Below are 27381 nucleotides of genomic sequence, written 5' to 3'. Positions count from 1 at the left end.
ACATACCCCACACATTTATGATGTCAGAGTAGGGGGTCTATACATTTCTGAAATTCACAGGATTATATTTAAGTGTGGCCACTGTGAACAGCAATTAATACTTTTGATTTCCAGCACTCCTTTGTTCTAAGAGGATTTTCCTTGGGGCTAACACACACAAACATGTTAAATGAGCTGACTTACCCATATCAGACACAAATTATTCATCAAAGCAGACTATTTTTAGATGTGTTAGGCCTTGTCAACACACACAAAATCATTAATTACAGTTTTGTCCTTGCATTCCTAAACATACACATTTGTTTTAATGGTTGAATTATATATGTATATATATATATATATATATATATATATATATATATATATATATATATATATATATATATATATATATATATAAAAAACACCCAGCACGCCCCTGCGGGCGGTTTATCCTTCAAGCTCGGATCCTCTACCAGAGGCCTGGGAGCTTGAGGGTCCTGCGCAGTATCTTAGCTGTTCCCAGGACTGCGCTCTTCTGGACAGAGATCTCCGATGTTGTTCCCGGGATCTGCTGGAGCCACTCGCCTATCTTGGGAGTCACCGCACCTAGTGCTCCGATTACCACGGGGACCACCGTTACCTTCACCCTCCACATCCTCTCGAGCTCTTCTCTGAGCCCTTGGTATTTCTCCAGCTTCTCGTGTTCCTTCTTCCTGATATTGCTGTCATTCGGAACCGCTACATCGATCACTACGGCCGTCTTCTTCTGTTTGTCTACCACCACTATGTCCGGTTGGTTAGCCACCACCATTTTGTCCGTCTGTATCTGGAAGTCCCACAGGATCTTAGCTCGGTCATTCTCCACCACCCTTGGGGGCATCTCCCATTTTGACCTCGGGACTTCCAGGTTATACTCGGCACAGATGTTCCTGTACACTATGCCGGCCACTTGGTTATGGCGTTCCATGTATGCCTTGCCTGCTAGCATCTTGCACCCTGCTGTTATGTGCTGGATTGTCTCTGGGGCATCTTTACACAGCCTGCACCTGGGGTCTTGCCTGGTGTGATAGACCCCAGCCTCTATGGATCTTGTGCTCAGAGCTTGTTCTTGTGCTGCCATGATTAGTGCCTCTGTGCTGTCTTTCAGTCCAGCTTTGTCCAGCCACTGGTAGGATTTCTGGATATCAGCCACCTCCTCTATCTGCCGGTGGTACATACCGTGCAGGGCTCTGTCCTTCCATGATGGTTCCTCGTCTCCCTCCTCTTTCTTGGGTTTCTGCTGCCTGAGGTATTCACTGAGCACTCGGTCAGTTGGGGCCATCTTCCCAATGTATTCTTGGATGTTCGTTGTCTCATCCTGGACTGTGGTGCTGACACTCACCAGTCCCCGGCCCCCTTCCTTCCGCTTAGCGTACAGCCTCAGGGTGCTGGACTTGGGGTGAAACCCTCCATGCATGGTAAGGAGCTTTCTTGTCTTTATGTCAGTGGCTTCTATCTCCTCCTTTGGCCAGCCTATTACCCCAGCAGGGTACCTGATCACGGGCAGGGCGTACGTGTTGATGGCCCGGATCTTGTTCTTACCATTCAGCTGACTCCTCAGGACTTGCCTGACCCTCTGCAGGTACTTGGTGGTTGCAGCTTTTCTAGCGGCCTCTTCATGGTTCCCATTCGCCTGCGGGATCCCCAAGTACTTGTAACTGTTCTCTATGTCTGCAATGTTGCCTTCTGGTAGTTCAATCCCCTCAGTTCTGACTACCTTCCCTCTCTTTGTTACCATCCGACTACACTTCTCCAGTCCGAACGACATTCCAATGTCATTGCTGTATAGCCTGGTAGTGTGGATCAGTGAATCGATGTCTCGTTCACTCTTGGCATACAGCTTGATGTCATCCATGTACAGGAGGTGGCTGACAACTGCTCCGTTCCGTAGTCGGTATCCGTAGCCAGTCTTGTTAATGATCTCACTGAGGGGGTTCAGGCCTATGCAGAACAGCAGTGGGGACAGAGCATCTCCTTGGTAGATCCCGCACTTGATGGTGACTTGTGCTATGGGCTTGGAGTTGGCCTCTAGTGTTGTACGCCACATCCCCATTGAGTTCCTGATGAAGGCTCTTAGGGTCCCATTGATCTTGTACAATTCTAGGCATTCCAGTATCCAGCTGTGGGGCATTGAGTCATAGGCCTTCTTGTAATCAATCCAGGCAGTGCACAGGTTGGTCAGTCTGGTCTTGCAGTCTCGGCTGATTGTTCTGTCTACCAGTAGCTGGTGTTTTGCGCCTCTGGTATTCTTGCCAATTCCTTTCTGTGTCCCGCTCATGTATTGACCCATGTGCCTGTTCATCTTAGCCGATATGATGCCTGACAGGAGCTTCCATGTAGTACTGAGGCAGGTTATTGGTCGGTAGTTGGAGGGGACCGGTCCCTTCTTGGGGTCCTTGGGGATCAGGACCGTCCGGCCTTCAGTTAGCCATTCCGGGTGTCTCTCGTTAACTAGCAGCTGGTTCATTTGTGCTGCCAGACGCTCGTGGAGTGCAGTTAGCTTCTTCAGCCAGTAGGCGTGAACCATGTCGGGCCCTGGTGCTGTCCAACTCTTCATACTGGAGACCCTTTCTTGGATATCTGCCACTGTGATGGTTACTGGACCCTGTTCAGGGAGGTCGCTGTGGTCTGCCCTCAGATCCTCTAGCCACTGAGCATTGCCGTTATGGGTTGCATCCTTCTCCCATATGCTCTTCCAGTATTGCTCCGTCTCCAGCCTTGGTGGTGCTGTTCTCTTATTGTTCCCTTGCCACTGAGAGTATACATATATATATATATATATATATATATATATGTGTGTGTGTGTGTCTGTGTGGTGCATATATAAAAAAAGTAGAATTAAAATCGCTTAAAGTGGTCATTGGCTTTGCAGCTGTTTCTTTCTAATTTCTCTGTATGACAAGGCGTAGAAGTTTGTACACAATATAAATAATCCAATTATTGCTTGTTTCATGGATACAGGATACTCACTGGTATCTAGAAATATTTTATGCATGAACAGCAGCTTTGTTCTTCAGCCAGACATGTTGGACTAGAGAATCAAAGTCACTTCAAATCTGGTCTGACACCGTAGTGGAATCAAGGTAACGCTGTAATTATCTTCTTGCCTGTGTTGCCTTCAGCTTGTTTGATTCATTCGCCTGTCTGACAAACAGAAAACCACTCAGAGCTGGAAATGCCAGCCTGTCAGAGCCCTCGTTTTTCACAGCAGAGTTTGATTCCCAGAGGCATTCAGATTATTTAAGATTGCTTTTACTTTTTTTATTTTTTGGTTATAGCTAAATCACATAATCTTGTGAACATGCCTGTATCAGAAAATGGAGATGGTACTGTCTCCATTCCTCATAAACCTTATTTGATTTTATTTAACAAATGTGAGGTTAAAAAAAAATCAAGAGCCCATAACTTTAACATAATCTGCAGTTTCCTAGCAACGAGGGAGGTGTAGGTTTTGCCCCAATCCTAACCCAACAAAGAAGAAAAACCACCACAACTTTAAAGTCAACACTGCACTAAATGAATGTTTGTTAAAAAACACAACAAGCACACACACATGACCAGACTGCCTTATTTTTTTATTTAGTTATTGATACAAAGTTTTAAAAGTCATATTTGGGTATGGAGCCAATAAGATTATCATATATCTGTTTATTATCAGATGATAGGTTTTCAGTTCTGGAAAGCCGTCCCCCAGAATCCCCATCAGCCAACCGAACGTCTGATATTTTTCTGTCATTTTTATCTGTAGTTTCTCTCTTTCCTCAGCTATGCTGTGATAGCTTACGGCTGTGCAGAGTGTCCCAAGCTGAGCTGTGGCCGTGAGGGATGTGACACAGAGTTCTGCTACCACTGTCGGCAGCTGTGGCACCCCAACCAGACGTGCGACCAGGCCCGGCGTCAGCGAGCCCGCCACACCTCAGGCGGCAACGATGCCTCTACACTGTACGTCTTCAATGAAGAACCTGGAGGAGGTGAGACAGGAGCCATGTGATTAAATGAAGCTACGAGTCGTTTGTGGGCCTCTTTGCTCTAAACAACCACTTGAAAAAGTCTACCTGGTTTTGCCACGAGTACTTCCAGGCCTGTATGGTTTTCAGGTCTGTTAGACAGAGAGTATGGGCTCAAAATGTGGTCATAAATATTTTGTACTTGTCTATCTGTCTAACAGATAAGTTTCTTATCTACAGACTGAAATCCTGTCATGGTTATACTGTAATTTCTTCCATAATTTCCATCAAATTTGGCAGCGCCAGTAACTTACGGTAACATTGCAACATTTCATTTTGGGAAAAGTTACGTCACTTTTGGTTCACATCCTGGTATATTATAGAAACAAGTGTTTTTTGGAGGGTGGTGAGCTTTTACAGGACCCCATGCAGTCAGGTGAAAAAATAAGTACATACCATGATGTAGCTTGTAGAAATAACTTTAGCTAACTTGAAAACTAAACAGTTTTCCATTTAGTTTTATGATTCTTGTAGAAGTCGTGGAGGAATTTTGACCCACTTTTCTTTAAATGTTACTTCAGTTCATTGAGCATTTTTTATTTTTTATGCACAACTCTCTTAAAGTCCTGCCACAGTCACTCAGGTTGAGGTCTTTACTGGGCCATCGTAACACCTTGATTCTTTACTTTTTCGGCCATCCTGTTGTAGATTTGCTGCTGTTGTTGGGATCATTGTTCAGTTGCATGATCCAATTTTAGCCAAGCTTTAGCTGTCAGACAGAGGGCCTCACATTTGATTCTGTTATATTTTAGAATACAGAGGAGTTTATAATTGACTCAATAACTGCTGCCAAGGTCCTTTGGCTATAAAACAAGCCCAAATCATCACGCCTCCACCACCGTGCTTGACAGCTGGTATGAGGTGTTTGTGTAGATGGACTATTTTGGACTGTGCATTATTAGTAAACGTATTCTCCACTTTAGTCTCATCTTTCCAACTATATTTTTCTGAACAAAATAGAGCATATCTACAAAAAATTAAACTGTTCCTTTACGATGACATATAGATATTGCTTGTTAAGTGTGTAGTAGCTGAAGTATTTCCTCCGTTGCAGATGCAGAGGAAATCAAAGCATGCCCTCGCTGTGGTGCCTACATCATGAAGACCAATGATGGCAGCTGTAACCGTATGAACTGCACTGTGTGTGCCTGTCAGTTCTGCTGGCTGTGTATGCAGGAGATTACTGACGTGCACTACCTCAGGTATGCTGTTCATGCTGAACTCACAAGAACAAGAAAACTAACAGCCAGAAGTCCTATTAAATGCTTACTCTAATGTCAAGGTTGGCTGTGTAGCAGGCAGGAGTAGGACCCAAACTCAGGACTCGGAAACATGACGGGTAAACCAAAAGCAGTTTTGTTCAACTTAAACTTAGTGCAAAAATAATGCAAGTCAGAAAACAAGGAAAACAGGAAAACTACATTTATGAATGCTCAGGAAACTCACTGCAAGAGACAACACAACCATGAAGGAGGACACAACAAAAGGCAAAGGGAAAAATGAGACAATATGTACACAGAGGGTAACGAGGGAACAGGTGGCAGGTGGGAGGGCTGCTGAAACCACTCAGATAATTAGACAGGGGAAGTAGAACTGAATAGAAAGCCCAAGAGACAAGATGTCATCAAAATAAAACAGGAAATGACTAACACTGACCTGGACTAAGACGTGTGAACTTGACACAGACAGAAGGCAAAGCAGGGAGACAACTTGGACTAAACACAGGGGATGCCCATGACAAAACACAAAGACGAGGCTCGGAAGTAACATAATGAAACAAGAAACCAACAAATAGAAACTGTAGAAAGCAAAACTCAGGAGCAAAAGGACATACTGAACTCAGAACAAAATAATCCAGAGTATGAACTTAAACCAAAGACAGAACCATGAAAAACAAACTCAAAACGCTGGGACGAAAAACCAGGACCTTGACTCTATAGCTGTAAGCCTAAGAAGCCTGATGATGATATTTTCTATTAGAAAAAAATGCTGAACATCGCCCGGTTTGAATTTCTTAGGCTTAGTTATAAGCAGCTGGTCAGACAAAAGCAACCGTCATCGGTTTTGGTAGCTGTAAAATGTTTGAGGGGGATATTCAGTGGCACAAGTTCATCCTAAAAACAATCGATTTCAGTGCATCACAACTGCTAATGCATCAACAATGCAGTAGCTAGTCAGAGATAAAAACCGTGCCAGTCAGGGAAGCATGCCCGTATTTCATAATTTAGAAGCTGCACTAGTTTAAATGGTTCATCTCAGCTTTCATTTGTTTTCACATTCTTGGAAGGGAGTCACTGCTGACTTGACATCAGTTATTCACCTCCAGTGTTTCTCCTTCCATACTCCTAAATCAGCACAATGTGTAAGTCGAGCTAAGACTGTGTTTCTCAAGCTCTTATTTGTTTGTGTTTCTATATAAATAATCTTCATTAATCTTAATTTCAATGCATATTTTAACCCCTGCTGGTTCATGCTCATCCTGCAGTAGCAGCTATACGTTGAACAATGTTATTGGGAATATATGGAATATTACCTGTGTCTTATTCATAATTTAACACAGTTAAAAACCACAAAAGCATGGTAATCAGATTGTCAGGCATATGATTAAAAACTAACCTGACTTTAAAAAAATATATATTATTATCAACTCTGTCTTAATATAGCCCTATACAGGGTAACCAATTATTTTCTCCAGGAAGACAAAGTGCTACATTTAAACTTTGATTAAACAAAAAAAATTAATACACTGTAGTTGGATACTTAATATGCACTGTATTTAATGAAAGTATTTTTTTTTGTCATGTGAAACCAACTATTTCCGATTACCTTGTTTAATTTAATTTTGTCTTCCTTTCCCCGCTTCCTTTGTTCTCTCCTCTCCCTTCAGTCTTTTCTGGCTTTCATATAAAAAATTACAGTAGATGTTGTACAGAATGGCAAAGCTTTTAAAGTCTCACAGCGAGTTCAGAATAACGCAGCCATAATCTCTTACCATAATTTCCCCCACTCATGCTTTAAAAATCCCCAAAGTGGCCTAAATGCATACTTTGAGAAAAACATAGCCCTTGGCTGCTATTTGTGTTCTTTATAAAAGTTATTTTTCCGCTTGATTAAAATCAGACAGCACTCATCACATTGTATTGCTCTTCTAGACAGTTAAATGTTACACCACAGCGTCAAAGGCTGGTAGCAGATTAAGGTAACACTGAAGGCAAAATAGACTTTTTTAGCCAGTCATATTTTAAGTAAGAGACTAGCTATTGCTGATAAACCAATCCAGGCAGCTTTGTTTTACTGATTTCTCAAACATAAATGGTTAAATATGATAAATGAGTATTTGAATAAATTATAAGTAGTAAATGATTGCACTTCAGGAAATGAAAGCAGGACTATAATAAGGAATGCATATCAAAAATGGTTTATACGACATCAGGCGTACATGATGATGCTTTGTTGGTTATAGCAAATGATTATGAGGGCATTTATTTGAAGTCTTAAAATAAAGTACCGCTCATTTTGACAGGAATTTAATTTGTTTTTGCACATCAAAAGGGAGTTACTGTAAGGGATCACCAAGTCTGCAGGGAATGTCTGTACCAAATCTTTTGTTGTTTTACAGTAACTGATCTCTCCTGATGTGTCTGCTTTGTCTCTCAGTCCCTCAGGATGTACATTCTGGGGGAAGAAACCATGGTCTCAAACCCGCAAGGTACTGTGGCAGGTGGGCATGTTGCTCGGAGCACCTGTGGTCATCTCCCTTATAGCAGGCATTGCCATCCCAGTCATCATTGTGGGGATACCAATCTACATGGGCCGCAAGGTCAGTAAAGCCCATGTCACACTGTGTAACACACTTCACATGTGACTAGTAGATCAAAGCTTACCTTACCTTAGAAACTAAAAACATGTCCTAGGGAAATTAAGCTGCAAATGAAATCCCCTTAGATATGATTAGTTTTCTTTTTGTCAGAGCCATGGTGTGTCTTATAAAGTCTTCACAGGCATGCTGCAGTGTGTGTGTGTGTGTGTGTGTGTGTGTGTGTGTGTGTGTGTGTGTGTGTGTGTGTGTGTGTGTGTGTGTGTGTGTGTGTGTGTGTTATTGGGCATGAGTAAGTGGCTGCAGAAATAGAAAATGAAAACTCGGAGCACTTTGAATTTCAGTAATGTGATTTGTGCTGTTTATTACCTTTCAGGTCCATGGTCGTTGTAAGAAAAACAATATCTCAGGAAGTAAGCACTACTTGACTGTGGCAAGTGGGGTGATGATGTCAGTGTTTGTGTCGCCGGTCATAGCAGCTGTCACTGTGGGTAAGGAACATATAATAGTAATGTTACATTTTTTATCCTGCAAACCAGAGAGAAAATTCAAAGGGCAAAATATTGTTGTTGTTGATCTTGTGTTATAAAGAATGAATTTCAGTAAAAAAAAAAAAAAGGATAAAACTGCAGAAAATGTATCCCCTTTGGAGCTCTAAGATGCTAAAAATGATAATTCGACAGATCTTTCTCTTTCGGTATAATAAGATGTAGTTTTGTCAGAGTTTTTCTAGGGCAATGCTCAGAAAGTCACTTTTGAAAAGTTTGACTAGCACACAGCTCTTTCTGGGCCATCTTGGATAGTTTCCTCAGTGATCAGAGTGAGAACTGTAGGAGCAAACCCTCATCTTTTACCATGCAATGAACTCAATTTAAAACGTAAAATGAAAGGAATAAGTAAACCTTTTGTAAAATACATTCAGTCCATTCAAAAACTGAGCGTGCCATATGATTTAGTAACTTGTGGAAACATCTTTGCCAGTCGCAAATTCAAGTAAACGCTTTCTGTATGACTGTATCAGTCTTTCACATCATTGTGGAGGAATTTTGGCCCACTATTCTTTACGGTGTTGCTTCAGTTCATTGAAGTTTGCTGGCACTTGTTTATGCACAGCTTACTTAAGGTACTGTCACAGTATTTCACTCAGGCTGAGGTCTGGACTTTGTGCCACTTCAACATCTGATTCTTTTCTTTTTTGGGCATCCTGTATTAGAGTTGCTGCTCTGCTTGGGATCATTGTCCAGTAGCATGATTCAATTTTAGCCAAGCTTTAGCTGCCACATTTGACTCTAGAGTGCTTTGGCTCTAGTGGAGTTCATGGTTGACTCAGCGACTGAAAGATGCCCGGGTCCTCTGGCTATAAAACAAGCCCGAGTCATCACGCTTCCACCACCGTGCTTAACAGTTGCTATGAGGTGTTTATGTTGATTTGCTTAATGCTGTGTTTAGTTTTCCCAAGCATGCTGCTGTGGATTATGACCAAGCATCTCCACTTTGGTCTTATGTGCTCTTATGTTCTTTTTAGAAAGATGTTTAGAAAGACTTTCTCCCAGTAACCCTACCTAATAAGCCACATTTTTCAGTCTTTTTCTTATATTTACATGTTTTCTAGTCTTTTCTTACTAGTCTTTTCTTTTTTTTACTTGTACGGTCATGTGCATTAACATTTACAAACCTGAGGTGTAGCTCTTGTTTTTTTTGGGTTTTTTTTTTCACTTTTCCTAAGCATTGCACAGCCTGATCTTTGGTTGAATTTGGTGGGGTGTTCACTCCTGGGAAGGTTGTATCATTGTGGTAACATACAACTGAATGCTTCAGACCAGCAAACTGCCCAAACTTCTGCTTTTACAGAGGTGGTAAGTGTGTTCGACTAGCAGCACCCGGCTGCTACGTTCCCTGTTATTTTTTATAAAAAGCATCAAGGATGTACTTGATGCGAGTTAGAGCATAGAGTGCTGTGAAAACTTTCTTTTTTACATGACTGTATTTTTGCTTTCACCCTGAAAGTTTGATGATGGACTGATACTGATGCCTTCTGTGTTAGCTCACACTGATATGTCTGACCTAACAGCAGCTCTAAAACATCCTGCTAAACAAAAAAAAATCCCCAAAAATCATAAATCTATTTGTTTTCTAAACTCATCCTTGACTTTTAATTAATAAGGCTGCATGTGTTACCTCTATGCAGTATTGTACAGTTTATTTTATATAACTCAGCAAGACAGTGAAGAATTTTTCCTAACCTGCTGTATTTTTTCCATAAATTCTACAGATCTGAATATGCAGCCAAGCAATCTGCATAGGGTTTAGTGCCAGCCATACAAATATCCACAAGCCAGGCTTCTGTATACAAACATACCACTTTATTTCATTGCTCCACACACACACACAGTGCAAAGTAGCATTTCAGTGACTCATGGTACTTTAGGTAACAGTCCCAGCCGTGACAGAAATTCGTAAGACTTCAGTAGCGTCTTATCTTTCCCCTGCAGTGTCACAGCCATAACTGTACCCCACTCTGACTGGTCCTTGCTTGCCGCACACAAACTCAAAGACACATTTAGCCGCATTGTACTCGTCACCGTACCTCTTACCCCTGCATGTACTACTGTGCTTGCATACTGTGCAGTTTCTTTAGCCATTTTTACTTCATGTTTTACTTCATTCCACCATGTGTTTTGTCGAACATCTTCTATTTTGTGCTCTCACTGCCCTCCAACTGTTGTTTTGTTTCTCATATTTGAGTCAAAGCACTCTGTTTTTTTTGTGTGTGTCTCTCTTGGACACAGATGCACACTGTCTTTCGCTTTCACTCCTCTCCCTGTGTGATCTGTTTGGCTGGCAGGTTCATCCTCTTGCCCTGGTTTCACCCTCTTGCTGAGTCAATAGCGCCCCAGTGTTCCTGCTGTGTTAATGATGTCCCTTTGTTTGGCTGGCACTCTTCTTTGTGTTCTCAAACTCCTGTCTCAATCACAGGTTGCATAATTGCACAGCGTAGGGAGGCTGCTGGTCACCAAGCTTGGGCTTTATTCAAAGCACTTTTGTGAAGGTTACGAAGGACAATCGAAAGAAGTACAGCTCGTTAAATAAAATTTGACTTTCCCAGCGCAGCTGTGCCCTGCAACATTCTAACTTTGCTCTGCTAATATGATGAGTCGATCCATAAGAGTGACTAATGATCTATTTTTGTGAAAACTGTCTTATTGTATCCTGACAGGGTATGTACTGCACATTTTTAGAGCTTCTAAGGAAACATTTGTGTTCATCTCTACATTCACAAATGTAACAAAGAAGACACTTTTTGTTTAGGTGTCTACTGCGCAATTGTCCGCACCATAATCAGTTCATATTAATAACAGTAATTAACCAGGAAACACATTTCACCTCTCTTTCTAATTATTTGCCTCCTATAATAAATACTACATACAGCATAAAATCCTATATATAAATGATGATCATGATCAAAAGGACGAAATAGGAAAGTTAAAAAAAAGTTTGTTATTGCTAAAATAGACCAAAACACAGCTTCTTACAAACAGCACATAAAATAGATGACTAAAGGAAGATCCAGTTGCCTGGATGTCTGCAACTAAAATTATTTTTAGAAAAGCTTGGAAGGAAACCAATGTTACTCACTTAAAGAACATAATAATTATGAGGATATAATTTCAGAGAAAATGAGTTTTTCTTCCTTTTTTAGGTCCACTCTATATGCCTAATTTTTTCCAGTTACTTGGGGCTAAAACGCCTTAAAAAAAACAAGCCTGTGTCTATAAATGCCTGGCAGCTTGAATGTGTCCAGTCCAGGGTAAAGCGGGAAAGGCTCCCCCTTGTGTTTGTTTTGTGTTGTTGTTGTGATAATAATAATAATGATAATGATAAAAAGACAATAACTGAAGTCCTTAAAGGGGCACTTTGTGTAAAAATGATTGAGAATGCATCATGTCTTGATGCATTCTCAATCATCCAAGTGACTTCTTCAGTCTCAGCTGACTGCAGGTTTCCCCAATCTTAGAAACAGTACATTTACATAATGACTGAAACCAGCCCCTTGAAGGAACATTGGGCTGGGAGGTCAAATGTACTGTTTATAAGATTTGGGGAAACCTGCAGTCAGCTAAGGCTGAAGAAGTCACTTGGATGAGTGACGAAACGTTTCTCCCACTGAAAACACTACGTCCAGATGAACTGAATCAACCTTTGGAGGTCGATCATATCATCATATTTTGATTTCAAATGCACTACCGTAGCGCACAGAGGCAAGACAATGCTCAAAAACCCTTACGGGCCTATCTGTAATCCAGTGCTTCACCATTACAAAGACATTTCGGTTATATGATTATTAACATTAAGCACAAAGTCCAGAAAAGTCATTATGAAAAATATGTTAAGAACGAGGTCTTTACTCTTTGCTGTTTTCTTTCAGGTGTGGGTGTACCGCTAATGCTGACTTATGTCTATGGGGTCGTTCCCATGTCACTCTGTAGGAACGGTTGGTGTCGACCGCAGAGTGAGCCCCCTGAAACACACAAAATCCAGCTGGAAGACTTAGCCAACTGTGAGTATCAATAATTTAATCAGTCTATAGTTCAAGTTAGGGATACTGTCTGACCGTATGAGTAGTCGGTTATGATTTGTGCCCCGAATTTTGACCCGATCTGATGAAGTTTCAACTTCTCTTATAGATCTTCTATTCTCTCATGTAGTCAGTGATCACTGGACGGGTCAGAACAACCCAGCACTCAACAACACCAGCGTCCAAGAAGTTCGAGTCAGTGTACAGGAAGTAGGCGACCTCCCAAGTACGAGCACCACACCGCCAGAGCCAGATAGATATGCCGGATTGGATGAAGCCACAAAACGCCATGGATACACCCAGCAGGACAGCCAGTCTGACTGCAAGGTGGTTATTGTGCCTGATAACAAGACTGATGAGATGCAAATGATTCCTTTAAGGTAATTATTGCCTTTACAATTTCCTCAGATGTTTACATGTTTTTACACAGGACTTTAATATTTGAAAGCAACCATTTATAGTTTCTCCTGCTTTAATGCCTATACTTAAGCTCAGTGACTTGTTTGTCCAATGACTGATGCATTAATGTTTATATAAAATAACTTGCCACTTGCACAGTATTGTGTGTAAAGGTTTTAGGTATGTTCTCGCAATTAAATTAAAGATATCTTGTGGAAATTTTCTTTTAAGCAAACAAAAGTTATTCAGAGTTAATCAAGAAAATCTTTGGCTTGAAGTCACTGCCATCTGAGATGCGAGTGGAAGAGTGGAACATATCAAGAAAGCAGAGTCCTCCTCGCTACGGAGCTGTCATTTTAAAGTAATGTCACTGGCGCAGCTGCGTCATCTGTTTTGTTACAGCAGCCGGCCGCTGCATTTTATTATCTTTGTTAGATGAGCATAAAAGTTTTCATGGCATCATTGATTTAAACTTGAAAAATGATGGAGTACTAGCCTTTATTTACACTGACAGATGGGAGACACGGCGGGAACAAATCAGAGATGACGAGATGCGGGAAGTTGAGCTCGACACAAGACACAGAGAACAAAACAGGAATTAAACAGGAGGAGAGACAGAACAGGACCGGATAATGAGATTAACTTGCAGACAGACAAGGCTAACACAAAGATGAGACAGAGGGAACAGGACAGGAATGCTAAAGGGAACTAATAAACCTAAAATCATCGATACTAAGAAGTAGAGGCAAAAATAACAAAACAATAGGGAACCAAAACCAGGGATCAAAATAACTTGTAAGACCAAGAAATTACAAAAACACTATCAACATAAACCACTTTAAAAATCCAAAAAGAATAAAGAACTGACAAAACTCTAAACTCTGGGTCAACACTCCATGGATCTTGACACCAGAATAGCTGTGTATATACATTTTTTGTTAGTCTTACAAACATATATTTGCTAAGTCTAACTTTCCCCGTGGTCCTTATAGTCTGACTTCCATAGAGGATACACCCTGTCTCCTCACTCCTCCCTCTTTGAGAGACCCTTTTAGGTATTCAGACTTCCTTTAACATGCTTAGATTCATTTTCACGTCAGCGGCAGGTGGATGGAGTAGAGAGGAGGTGAGGAGGCACAAAACAGAAAAATGAAAAGCACCCATCTCTGTTTATTTGCAAGCAGTCCTCTTCTGCAGCGGAGGCTGGGCCATTGCTGCATTTGTTGGTGCATTACCACCACTTGTTAGTCAGTGGGATAAAGCAGCTGTTACATATTGCTATTAGAGTTCAGGAGATACACCTTAAAGTTAATGGAGCAGTAACCAAATAGACAAATGCACACACAACTGAAGCAAACCACCACAGTATTCTGTATATCAGTCTTTGCTTTTAAAACAGTACTTGTGCAAGTACTTGCTTGTATTTCTTGTAAATGCATTTCTAGACTGATTCGATAATGTTTGGTCAGGACTCTGTGTGCCACTATGTCTCATCACCAATGACAGCTCTTTATGACTTGCTCTGTGAGCTTGATGTCTTCTGCTGAATAATGATTTTTGGATCGACTGGAGTGCACTATGGAATGGCAATATTTTTGGACGGTACTGTATAATGACTCCACTGTGTTTCTTCATTGTGACCGCAGGGAAAGAACGAATATTGAGGTTCGCGTTGAAATTGAGACCCACCCCAGGGGCGCCCGCCAGTCCAGCCTAAGTAGCATCCTGTCTAGCCGCAGCTTGTCAACGGAGTCACTGGGACAGCCGCAGCCCCAGTCCCAAGACTACCCGTGTGCCTCAGAACGAGAAGAGAGACGAGAGGGGGGAGAAGGAAGAGGAGGAGGAGAGGAGCAGGAAGGACAAGAGAAACCAGGAGGGGAAACGGGAGAAGACGAAGGGACGGTTTTCCCAGTCTTTGAAACGGACGGTGTATGAGGTTCTTCAATGCAGGTGTTGTGCTTGGTTGAAGATTTCGTCAGGTTTTATGGATGTACACTAATCCATCACCTGACATTGGATTGACCTGAGAATAGTTGGCAAAGGTCACCTTCTGCTTCCAAGATGGGCCCTCCAACCAGATGCCTTGTAGCTGCACCCTCTGAGGAAGATGCGGGTTTAGAAATAAAGATGAGAGTGTGTGTTTGAGTGTGTGTATGAGACAAAAAGCATGAGGCTATGATATTTTAAAAAACCCAGGAGGGCTATATACTGTAAAGCAGACAGGAGAGCATGTTAGCCGACTAGTCCAGTCTGTTTTTTTTTCCTATGTTGTCCTTTCTAAAAGAAACTACCTTTCTCTCCCTCTCATTTAAGTCTATTTCATGAAGTCCTCCCCTTCATCTGGCTCTGCTCTTTCAGCGATCTTGCCTTCCTCACCCTTTACAAATTCAGAGACCACCAGAAGCATGAATTGTTTTATGGGGGACTAAGACTCTAACAAATGTCCTGTCAGTGACTTGATGTAAACATTTTCCCAAAACATGCTGCAAAACAGGATGATTTTTTCTTTTGTTTTAATCTAAATGGGTATTTCAAGCATCTTATGATGCAGTGTTCACACATGAATTGGGCAACCTTAAACAGATGATGCATGCTGCACTGTTCGATTACGCTTCTGTCAAAGAAGTCTAGTGGAAGATTAAATTTGAAACTAAAGCCTCGAACTGCTATTTTTTATTGGATTCAGGGGTGCTCTGTGACAATGTGCCAGTGACTAGAGGGCTTCTAAATACCAAGAATTACGATTTATCACAGATCCAGTCTTCCATGAAAACAGGTGGAGGCGGGGTCGGAGGGTTTTCTTTTGCATTGTTTCAGTGCAGCTTTCAGCTTTCAAGAAGCTGTTTCTTTTTTTAAACTGAAGAGGGAGATGATTCTTTAGTTTGTAAAAATGCTCACTCTGATGCAGGACGACGTGGGAGCGACACAACCTTCTTGAATTTTAAAACGCTGCATGGTTCTCCAACTTGCTGTATCCAGAATAGCAACACATTAACACGTGCAGATTGGCACATACTCACATGATCACATGCAAAGCAGTCAGTGTAGTTGCAGTAGTGTGTGCTGCTCAGGGCATTAAATATAAACTAAAGACTCTCTCAAATGACCACAGAGCACCAAAATTACTACAACAGCAAGCATGCCACCGCAGGCTAAACCGTAATAACTCGTTCTAGATGATTTGTGAGAAATCCGTGACTATACAGTACACGCACTGCTTAGCTTCCTGAGTGTGACATACTTGTGAGATGAGCTTAGACTTAAAATGAGAAGTTGTAATCTGTGCTGGGTTGTGGAGAGAATTTAAATAAATATTTCACCATGAAGGAAAAAAACAACAAATTTCATGTTCTCTATGTCTCAAAAATTATTTTTCTTTGGTACAAGTACTTGTAGTTGTGGTCAGAAGATTACATTAACTCATCCATGGGCATGGATGTTAGGGTAATGTGGTGGCTTTAAATTATTTCTTTGAACTGTTGTACAGCATACATCTTTAATGACTTTTAAAAAAAAAGAAAAAAAGAATTGGGTGTAATTCACACGGGGTTAAAAGTATGCATACTGGCTCAAATATGTACATACACTCACTTAATTTTTGTGGTGGTAAAGGTTCTTCTGTGTCTTTTAACTTGACAAGGCCTAATGAGGCCTAATTCGGCCCCATTAGTCTTTGTTTCTCTTTGCCAGCACAAAAAGAGTTTGTTTGAATAAAACTCAGAAAAATGAATATTTACACAAGTCATGAAGGTCTCTTGGAGCCATTTCAAAACAACTGCAAATTGTAAGATCATCAGTTCAAACTATTGTTTGTAAGTACAAATTATTTGGACCCATCAACACTTTGCCAAAGTATCGAAGAAGACCCAAACTGCCACCCTCAGATGAGAGGAAATTGGTTAGGTTAGTGAGAAACAATCCAAGAACCACAAAGGCTTAAATGTGCCATGAACTGGAAACTGCTGGAACATTGGCGTCACTGTCCATTGTAAAGCAAGTTTTACATCATTATGAGCTGAGAAAGTGCTCATCAAGAAAGAAGCCCCTGCTCCAAAACCAATACTTTAAAGCTCAAATGAAATGAACAAGCCTTCCGGAAAGAGCTTCTGTGATCAGACAAGACAAAGACTGAACTATTTGGCCACAATGACCAGAAGTATGTTTGAGGCGTAAAGGTGAGGCTTTCAAACCTAAGAACTATACACCAACTGTCAAGCATGGTGCTGGTAGCATCATGTGCTGGGGTTGTTTTGCTATTAGTGGTACTGATCCATTGTACAGTGGATGGAATAATTAGGAAGGGGGACTACTTTCAAAGTCTTCAACATCACCTCACATTAACAGCTAAGCAGTTAAAACTCGGATACAGTTGAGTGCTTCAATAGAACAATGATCCATACACACATCAGAATTGTTTTTTTGAATGGACAAAGCAGGCTAACTGGAAGGCTTCTGGAATGGCCTTTTGAAAACCTCGACTTTCAGCCCTGTTGAAAATGTGTCCACCACACTTAAAAGCTTGGTCCATGGTAGGAAACCAGACAATTTAAATGAAATTGTGCCAAGAAGAGTCATCAAATATCCAGCTAGACTTTTGCTGATGACCACCAAAAATATGTGGTCAAAGTATACAAAGCTGTATGTATACTTTTGACCCTGTGTGAATTACAGAAAATCTTCTTTCTCTTAGAGAAAAGAGAAAGCAATTCAAACTTGTGTACCCAGTTCTTGTTTTTATAGCCATTTAAGATATATGCTGTTTAAAGAAATCATTAAATTCTCCAAATTAGCATGACAAGCATGACCTTCATGCCGATGATCTGCACATATAAACTTCTGACCACAACTGTAGACCATTGTGTCTTAATATTGCATAATCACATATGAAACAAATGTTTGTAAATGTTATGATTGTTATTTGGTATTGGGAAATATATGAAACCTGGGCAGAACACATCAAAGACAGATATTTGCTTATGTTAAAGGTACACCAGTGGATTTTAGCCCCTTGCATTAAAAAATGCACAATATGCTGACTTTAACTAATTAAATTACAGGTGTAAGAGTAAGTAAAGTGTTAAATTTAATGGAATCTGGTTAAATAAAATATACGTGGTTGGTATACGTTTAGTTTTATTAAATAAAAAAACCTTTAATTTTATATATTTCGGTTTCATTTTACATTTAGAGTGCAGAATTTTTATCCTTTTGTCTTGAGATCTTTTAAAACTAAAGCACTTTCTCCGTGCCATTTAAATTTTAGTGACATTTTAATCTGTTTACAATCTTACTAAATGTTGTCGAGTAGGTGAAGATGTCACAGCAGTTATTACAAGAAAATTGCAATTTCGAGCTACAATCGAAAGATGGCGCCAGAATACCAACAAATTATTTATTATTTCGACTTTTGACTACTTTTGTTACTTTGTTTATTATTAACAAGAAACATAGACGGACATGTGGAAAAAACATTAAAGAAAACAGAAGGCAGAAAATGGTCAGCAGTAGCTAATGATTTTATCACCACCCTTAAATAAAACTGTAGGGTTGTTTCTAGTCAAGGTTAAAATATTAAACATGGTAAAGGGCTAAATGACTTTATTTGATAATTAAAAAAATAAAACTAAGAGAAAAAGAAACCATGGTAACAATGGGCCCACCACTGATCAATAACCCGCAAGAAATCCTATGAGACAGAAAGTGCAGTTGTAAGCTCATTAGGCATAAACTCATTAGTGTGTTTAAGTCCTCGGTACACACATTAGACTGTAATGACTTTTTTCATTAAGGTCACTCCCTCTCACCGAAGGAAGCTCGTGAAGGTTAGAAGGACACGCCCTCAACTTTGGAAACGGTGCAGTGGACTCGTGTGTGCCCTCAGCCGCTCACGTTATCACTTGGGAAAGAGAGAGAGAGGTAAAGACAGAGAGAGAGAGAACGAGGAAGAGAGGCTCGGGGCTGGAACTTGAATCTGTGTCCTATCTCCCTCGCCTTTTTCCTTTCCGGCGTATCCGCCATCGAGCGCAGGCTGTTCCGTCTTTTCCTCCCTGTGGTCCGGTGACTGGGGAATCCACCTGCCGGAGAGCAGACACACCTCGTGATGGATGCCCTGAAATCTGCCGGCAGAGCGATTATCAAGAGCCCGGGAGTTCCGCGGCACACATGGGGAACTTCAAAACACGAAAGTGAGTGAGATGATACAAATGTTTGGAAACGGTTACAGTTTTGCAAAGATTCTTTTTTTTTTCTTCATGTGGCGTAGCGGCAGCATCATCTGTCAGATTGGGAGTATGAAAGGAGGGCAGTGTGTGCCTCTGGCTGCTCGCAGCAAGCTAGTGGACTTGTTGTTTTATTGCTCGGGCGCTTTTGTTTGTCCTTCTGCCAAATCTAAGCGCCATAGCTGTACAGTTACAAGCTGTTTTATTATGCTGTTGACTCTGAGCTGTCACATAATAAGAAACACAAGCACAGTCCTGTCACTTTTACTGTGTGATATGGAGCTAATGCTGCCAGAAGCCCCATACCAACATAAATGGCTACTTAGAGCCAGTATTTCTTCATTACCAGTTTAAACAAGTTAAACTAAAATCTAAATAGCTGCTGTTCTTGTTTTTTAGTTAAATATATTAAAGCTTTATACTGTTTGAAACTCTGAAACATTCACTTTGGGATCTTAGGACTCTTTCTTTTCGGCATTTTCCCCATTGGATTCGCTTAATCTAGTAATATGTACAATAATTGATAGATTAATTGAGAACGCTAGCATAAGAGCTTTACAGGTTTTCCACCTAGCTGCGTTTTACAGCCATCTACACTCACCTACCACTTCATTAGGTACACCTGCTTAACTTTGCATAAATGCAAATCTGTAATCAGCCAATCACATGGCAGCAACTCAGTGCATGTAGTCAAGACAACCTGCTGAAGTTCAAAATGAGCATCTGATTGGAGAATAAGGGTGATTTAAGCGACTTGGTTGGTGCCAAACCTGCTGCTCTGAGTATTTTATAAACTGCTGATCTGTTGGGCTTTTTCCAGCAAATATCTCTTGGGTTTTATAGAGAATGGTGTGAAAATGAGAAGCTACCTAGTGAGCTGCAGTTCTCTGGGAAGTTTGCTTCAGAGGAGAATAGCTACACTGCTTTGAGCTGTTAGGATGGCAATGGTAACGTAAATGACCTTTTATTATAACAGTAAAGCACTTTTAGGGTGTGAAACAGGAGATTCACATTGTGGATGTGCAGCTGAATTAAATCTACAGGAACTGTGTGATGCTATCATGTCAACATGGACTAAAATCTCAGAGGAATGTGTCCGGCACCTTGTTGGATCTGTGACACAAAGAATTTAGGTAGCTCTGAAGGCAAAAGAGAGTCCAACCTGGCACTAAGAAGGTAAAGCAAATGATGAGGTATTTTGATTCCTATATATCTATCAGATGTTCTCTGCTATCACAGGCATATTCATAACAGTGTATTATTAGTAACATACTACAATGCAATTGTAATTGTAATGCAATCTTTATTTTAATGGAAAATATTCCAAAAAAATAAATAAAAATAAGGTAAGCTATTTGTTAATTTGTAAAGTAGGTTCCTACACAGTTCGTAAACTATGATCTCATCACTTTTATATATGTAGTTATAGATAATAAACAAATAAATCCGCTGATAAATCAATACTGCAACTTTGTACTTTGTAAAATCAGGATGAACATTCGGCCATCAATCAGTAGTGAAAACTGCAGGGATTTTATAGAGATTACAATACAGATTACTGAAACACCTAATCAAAGTTAAGCATAGTCCCAGTCTGTTCCTGAGTTATGGAGCTGAATAATGCCCGTGTTTGTAGGGACACTATAATAACACAGAAAGTTGACCTTTGACCCTTTGCTTGTAAAATCTCCTCACTTCATTGTTGTATCCTGTTAGATATTTTCATGAAATCTTGTCATAAGTAGCACATTAATTCTTGAGTTACAGTCACAATGCGTTTTGGGAGGTCACAGTGACCTTGAGATGCTAATCAGTGCTCATCCTATGGTCCAAGTTCATCCTTTGGTGCTTAATGGGAAAAAAAATCAATCAAGGTGTTCAAAAAAGTGAAAATAGGTTGGGGATAAGGGCAGACTGGCAACAGCAATCAAATTGCCTCTGGCTATGACTATCTTAGTTAAAAGTAGCATGGTATTCATTTGTTGCAGGTAGAACTGAGGACTATACTAAGATTTAATCCTACTAAGATCTAATTAAAGGTCTAGGTTAGTTTTTCTGTTGAACACACTTCAGCTGTCTAATAAGATTATACAGCTACTTAAAAAATATAAAAATGAAACCAATTTTTCAGCGAGTTTCATCCACAGAGGTCGACCAATTATCATTCGACGAAGATAAATGAATATGCAACAAACACATCTTTAATAATTGAGCTGAATTTACATCATAATTCTCAGTTATTGGTTTTTCAAAAAGTTTTTTTGACCATATTCAATATGCAATGTTGCTTAAGGACAACTACAGTGCGAAGTACAGGAGGTTTTGAGTGCTGAGTGAGGGGTCAGAGCAGCAAACCTTGTCACACCATCAGTGACAGACTGCCTTGCAGCCTGCAGCCCTGCTGTAACACAAATGTGTCAAGCGCCGTCTTGAACGCTCCCTCCTCTCTGCTACTTTGCCTGTGAGCTTCCCACTGCAATAAATGGTAGCATGCTGGTTATGCTTCATCCAAAATTCCTACTTAGTGCCAGCTTTCATTAAACATGACTGATTAATTTCACAGCCAGCAAGATGTTCTTAGTTTCTTCTGCTCTGTTGGACATGTTCTACATAAATTATTGAATGCCCGAACATAAATCTGTTGGATTTGGGCTTTCATGATTGTCTCTGGTTGCTTTAAATGCATTTTGTTTCTCAGCTCGAGCACAAAATGACAGTTTTAAGTGGTGGCTTGTCTCAAATAAGTGCTTGGGTTTGTCAGCTTCTCATAACTGCTGGGCTAAAACTTTTGATTGTGCACAAACAGTGAGGGATTTAAAAAAAAAAAAATCATAATTTTCCACGTCACAATACTCTGCGCATCAACCGCGCTGACTTTTGATGACAAACAAACCATCAGCGTGTCATTTTGAAAGACATCGATTGTGACACATTGTTAGCAGAAGCCCCTGCATTGTGCTTTTCTTCTCTTATTGTTGTTGCCAGTGAGAGAGATAAGAAAAGGCAGAGTGACACTGCCAGAGCAGAATCCAGCTGGATTTCGGCACCTGATGACAGAAGCAGTTTGTGTCTCAGAAACACCGCAGAGATCAGGCTGGGAAAACGTGTGAACGCAGCAGTGAGGAAACGGTGCAGGCAGTAAGAGCGGCTGTTGATATCCAGATGCTACTTAAGCAGGCAAAGTGGAGAGAGGACAGTGTCTGTATGGCAGCATGTGGCAATGCGTCAGAGCTGCCTGTCGGAATTTAAATAAGGTAACATCGCAGCCGGTTGGCACTTTCACACACATTAGGTGTGGTTAAGTTTGAAAGAGAGTGATGAATTATTTGTGTGCTGACAGCCAACTGAAAGTGCATGTGGAGCGTGGATGGTAAGTCACTGTGGATAAATAATCACTTTTAAGGACAATATTTAGTTAATTTAGGTAAGAGTTGGTTTTAACCCCTTAAGCCCCAGCGCCCCCTGATACGGGGGGCAAAGGCAGGAGATCAGTTAAGCTTGGGGCTTAATAGGTTAAATGAGACTCCAGTGTGAAGGTGGAATGAGACAGAGGAATTTAATTGGATGATCTCTTGTGTCTGGAGTGTTACACTGATTAATTTAATTGCCTCCTGACCTCTAATTGTCCACCACTGTAAGGTTACACTTAACTTACCGCCCCTCCCTGAGCCTGGTTCTCCCGGAGGTTTCTTCCTGTTAAAAGGGAGTTTTTCCTTCCCACTGTCGCCAAAGTGCTTGCTCATAGAGGGTCATTTGATTGTTGGATTTTTCTCTGTATGTATTATTGTAGGGTCTACCTTACAATATAAAGCACCTTGAGGCGACTGTTGTTATGATTGGCGCTATATAAATAAAATTGAATTGAAAAAACTGAATTGAATTACCCTTTTGAAATTGTGTGGTTCTCTTTTAATACACCCTATATAACAAAAATTTATTTATTTATTTTATTACAAGTGGTCAATATGTCCCCCTCTGGATATATGTCCATGTGGTAGTCAAACCCGTCCCACACTTTTGCGAGCATTTCTGGAGTCACTGTGGCCACTGCTACCTACCATCAACCATGTGAAAGTCACGAACCCCCTCTGTGAATAGCTGTGGAATTAAAGCACTTTAAAATTTTATATATATATAACATATTTATAGGTTTCTATGAAATGAGGAGTGAACACTCTTTTCATTAGTAAACCAAAAAGACAAAAACAATGCATAATAACAATTTTATTTTTAACCAGCCACCTTAATAAACCTTATTAAAATAAAGTGATCTATTTGCTCCACCTTAAATGTAGTCAGTCTTTAGTCCTTTAGCAAGTGGAAAACTGACATGTGCAGCACTTTCTAGTCGCCCACTGTGGCTGCCCATTGTCATCTGTTGAGGTCAAAGCCACTGGCAGCATGGAAGAGGACACAGCATGTACCCTGAGTACAGGCCGTCCCTTTGCATCACGTCACACAGTAGCAGTACAGACCTTTCCTGTGTCTTAGAAGTCACACACACTTGCCCTTGGCACTAAAGGATGTCCCTGCTGCATCAGTTCAAAATGCTGTGACTGGAGGAGACTGAGCTGAAGCCAAGCAAGATTGTGTAATTTGCTTTAGTATTGCATTTTATAAGTGCTTTTTGTAACGGAGCATATCTTCTTTTTTGCTGCGTAGCTGTGGGACCAATGTGAGAAGAAGAAAACAGAAGACAACAAGCATCTTTAACAAAATCTCTGGTGTCTCAAGCCCTGTGGCTTTGAAGAAACTGTCAGAATATGCAATTTGTTTCCTGTGCTTTGCAGTTTGGATCATAGCTCGATCTGAAGTTGGTGGACTCAGGAGTCATTAGGTTCAATCTCTGGCTGTGCATATAGCCCTTGGTTATATTGAACCTGACAGGGGCTTGACTGAATGTCATCCAGGAGACACTGGTGTCAGTTAACAGTGTCCTGAAGGAGCAATTATCTCTCAGTGGCTCATTAAGACTCAGGAACCCGTGACCTAGAGAGATAGCAGTGAGGAGGAAGAGGAAACATAGTCCCCCTCCACCATTAAGGAAGAATTGAGTGTCAATAAAGGGCTGAAGACCAGAATTAGTAAAGATCAATTTACAGAGGGTTCCCACGATCTGAATGTGATAAATAAGATGACGAATTAGTGACTGATTGAGCAGTCAGAGCTGTGTTAGGATCCAGAAATAAGTACTAGTAATGTAACTTTATTAGGTACTAATTACATTATATGGTGTTATCTAAGGAGCTTGCATAGACAAGCGACTGGACTTTAAGTTTCTTAAAGACAACTGAAAAAACTTCTTTAGTTTCAAGACTAAAAAAGAGCTCAGCCAGGAGGAGCTCAAAAGCACCTTGATGATTCCTAAAACTTCTGGAAAAATATTCTTTGAACCGATAAGATCAAAACTAAACTTTTTACAAGGTTTGAGTGTGGTTACATCTGCATGGAACTAACACAGCATTTTATAAAAAGACCATCATAGTACCAGTCAAACATGGTGGCGGTAGTGTGATGGTCCAGGGCTGCTTTGTTGTTTCAGAACCTAGACAGTCCATGAATTCTGCTCTCTACCAGAAAATCCTGAAGGAGAATGTCTGGCCATCAGTTCATGGCGTGAAGCTCAAGTGGAGCTTTTTAGGAAGTTATGCTGCAGGACGATGATGCAAAACACACAACATCAACAAAACAACAAAACCAAAATTATGATTGGCCTAATAAAATTCTAGATTTTATTCATGCCTAAAATAAGTTTTCATTGCACTGTAACTAAACTAAACTAGTTATATTTTAATACCAGATGTAGCCATGTGGCTATCCCTGTGTGTGATCAGGTTTTAAACATGACTCTTGACCCTGATACAGCACAACATTGGCAGTGCTAAAACTATTTATAAATTAAATAGTCAACAGCAACATGTTTTTGGAAAAAGTCAGTGTACTTGGCTTTAGATAATGCAGTCCTGACAGTAAACCAGTACAAATATGTCTGTAGACTGCATGGATTCAATGCACTGGCTACTTCAGTGTAGAGACCTGATTCATTTAACATGACATCTTTAGGAAAGGTTGTATTAGCATAAAGTACACAACCAGCACTGTCCCATTTACTGTTGCACTAAAAAACATCATCCACCCAGAAAGAGGCAAATGGAGCAAGAATAGTGCATATATTTAGTCTGATATACAGCCAGATGTTGCTGTGCTTTTGGATTTCTTCTGCTAAAAGTAGAGGCACTCTTATTTCTCTTTGCATTTACTAGGGTTCATGTATAAGCACACAGTGATTTAGAGGATCAGTTAAGCCAGTATATGCCATTAGCTGAGCTTCAGTACATCAGATGATGATTTGAGTGAGCAGATTTCCCACCTATAGTCTGCATAATTCATGTTCACTACTCCTCAGTCCCACCAGTCGCATGCTGATGATAGATTAGATGATAAAAAGCTGTTAATGAGTTTTTACAGGGCGTGCTTTAAGGCAAGAAACCTGTCTAATGGATTTTTTATTTCAAAAATTAGTACTATCTAAGTTGTGAGCTATTATTTGCAGTAAAGATTTTAAATTATTTAACCCACTGTGTGTCTAACTGAACCCACACTGTGACTGAAAATAGGATCTCATTGTGTTTCTTGTAATTTCAGCTAACGGCTTTATAAAGTCTTTGATTTAAAAAGAAATTGAACAGACATATTTTTTCTTTTTGAATGTGTTTTTTTTATTTTATTTACAACCATGTTTCAAACACAAATCAGTGCTGTTTAGTTGCATAGATAACAGCAGAGATGTTTTTGTCTGAGTGTCTTTTCAAGCATTCCACTTCAGAAGGGAAATGCACGAGCTCTATCGCCCCAGCAGTCTGATTAGTGGGATTACTGTCAAAAGCACAGAGACCTATCTCACAGTTCTGCATAGCCTTTTTCCGCTACAGTTTGTTTGAATTTTTTTTCCTGCATTGTTTTATGAGGAAACTGACAAAATATATATATATATAAATGCCATGTTGTGTTAGAAATTTTATTTTAGGCTTCTAGTAGCAAATACCCTGGTGCTTGGCGTGTGACCTTTTTAGCCATGCTTGCAGTGAGAGTCTAAAGGGACGCCTACACAGGAAGAGACTGGCAGGCATGTGGCAACCAGAGACCACAGAATGTCACTGAAATTCAGTGACTTGTAGCGACAATGGGAGAAAAAAAATGTCAGTGTCATGAAGCGGCTGGTCGCTAAATAAAACTCCTCAACTCTGAGGCAAAATAATTGAGTAATCTGAAGAGTTGTTGACTAGCAACCGGCTGTCATCACGTTCTAGATGGTGAAAAATGAAAGTATCAGTCCACTATTTTTGTTCTGGCTAAAATATCTCAATAACTACTTTATGGATGAAATGTTATTGTTCTTGGCACCCACAAGAGGATGAATCACTTTGCTGATCCAAAGCCTTTCTGTGTTATACCAGGCCATGGCACGTCAAAATTTTCCATTGTACTGTGTTCAGCTGTTTGTTAAAACAAATATCTAATCAGCCAATCACTTGGGAGCAACTCTATTCAATCAGACATGTAGACATGGTTAAGACGACCTGCTGAAGTTGAAACTGAGCATCAGAATGGAGAGGGAAGCTGATTAAAGTGACTTTGAATGGGACATGCTTGTTGGTGCCAGGCAGACTAGTTTGAGTATCTCAGAAACTGCTGATCTACTGGGACTTTCTCACAAGGCGGCTGCAGTGATGAGGACCCTGTACCTGCCTGTCGTAGTAAAGAGAGAGCTGAGTGTAAAAGCGAAGCTCTTACTTTAGCTGTCGATCTGCATTCCTACCCTCACCTATGGTCACTGTGGGTAGTGACTAAAAGAACGAGATCGCGGATACAAGCGGCAGAAATGAGCTTCCTTTGAAGCCCTCTCCCTTAGAGATAGGGTGAGAAGTAGCGAGAGGGGCTCAGAGTAGAGTCTCTGCTCCTCCACATCGAAAGGAGCCAGTTGAGGCAGTTGAGGCATCTGATAAGGATGCCCCCGGGGCGCCTCCTAGGTGAGGTGTTTCGGGCATGTCCCACCAGGAGGAGGCTCTGGGGCAGACTCAGGACATGCTGGAGAGAGTATATCTCTCGGCTGGCCTGGAAATGCTTTGGTGTTCCCCCAGACAAACTGGAGGAGGTGGCTGGGAAGAGGGAGGTCTGGACTTCTCTGCTTAGGCTGCTGCCCATGCGACCTGGCCCTGTATAAGCAGGAGAAGATGGATGAATGGGTCAGAATATGCATAAATAACATAAAATCAGGTATGCATCGTGGCTGCTGCTGCTGGTGGTGTATTGGTGTGCAAGATATATTTGGGCACATTTTGG

General features: G+C 40.7%; 2 protein-coding genes across 7 annotated transcripts in view; both read left to right on the top strand.

Annotated features, from left to right (window-relative positions):
- The window catches only part of LOC308397398 (E3 ubiquitin-protein ligase RNF19A), a 36768-nt gene extending 20627 nt beyond the window's left edge, over nucleotides 1-16141 (top strand). For 4 of the 5 annotated variants that reach the window (XM_080883290.1, XM_080883287.1, XM_080883288.1 and 1 more), the window contains 7 exons: nucleotides 3787-3992; nucleotides 5083-5230; nucleotides 7686-7848; nucleotides 8222-8336; nucleotides 12272-12403; nucleotides 12531-12801; nucleotides 14467-16141. In XM_080883290.1, coding sequence (XP_080739416.1) covers nucleotides 3787-3992; nucleotides 5083-5230; nucleotides 7686-7848; nucleotides 8222-8336; nucleotides 12272-12403; nucleotides 12531-12801; nucleotides 14467-14755 — 1324 coding nt within the window. In that variant the 3' untranslated portion in view covers nucleotides 14756-16141. The remainder of the gene's footprint in view (nucleotides 1-3786; nucleotides 3993-5082; nucleotides 5231-7685; nucleotides 7849-8221; nucleotides 8337-12271; nucleotides 12404-12530; nucleotides 12802-14466) is intronic. The other variant, XM_080883291.1, reaches the window with a different exon arrangement.
- Nucleotides 16142-18685: 2544 nt separating this feature from the next.
- LOC308397002 (low density lipoprotein receptor adapter protein 1) overlaps nucleotides 18686-27381 on the top strand; it is a 47892-nt gene continuing 39196 nt past the window's right edge. For both annotated transcript variants that reach the window (XM_080882710.1, XM_080882711.1), the window contains exon 1: nucleotides 18686-19005. In XM_080882710.1, the coding sequence (XP_080738836.1) occupies nucleotides 18921-19005 (85 nt within the window). In that variant the 5' untranslated portion in view covers nucleotides 18686-18920. The remainder of the gene's footprint in view (nucleotides 19006-27381) is intronic.

Source organism: Rhamphochromis sp. 'chilingali' (genome assembly GCF_963969265.1).
Source record: "Rhamphochromis sp. 'chilingali' genome assembly, chromosome: 5".
Lineage (NCBI taxonomy): Eukaryota > Metazoa > Chordata > Actinopteri > Cichliformes > Cichlidae > Rhamphochromis > Rhamphochromis sp. 'chilingali'.
Note: the sequence above shows the minus strand (reverse complement) of the source record. Positions and strands in the feature narration are given on the sequence as shown.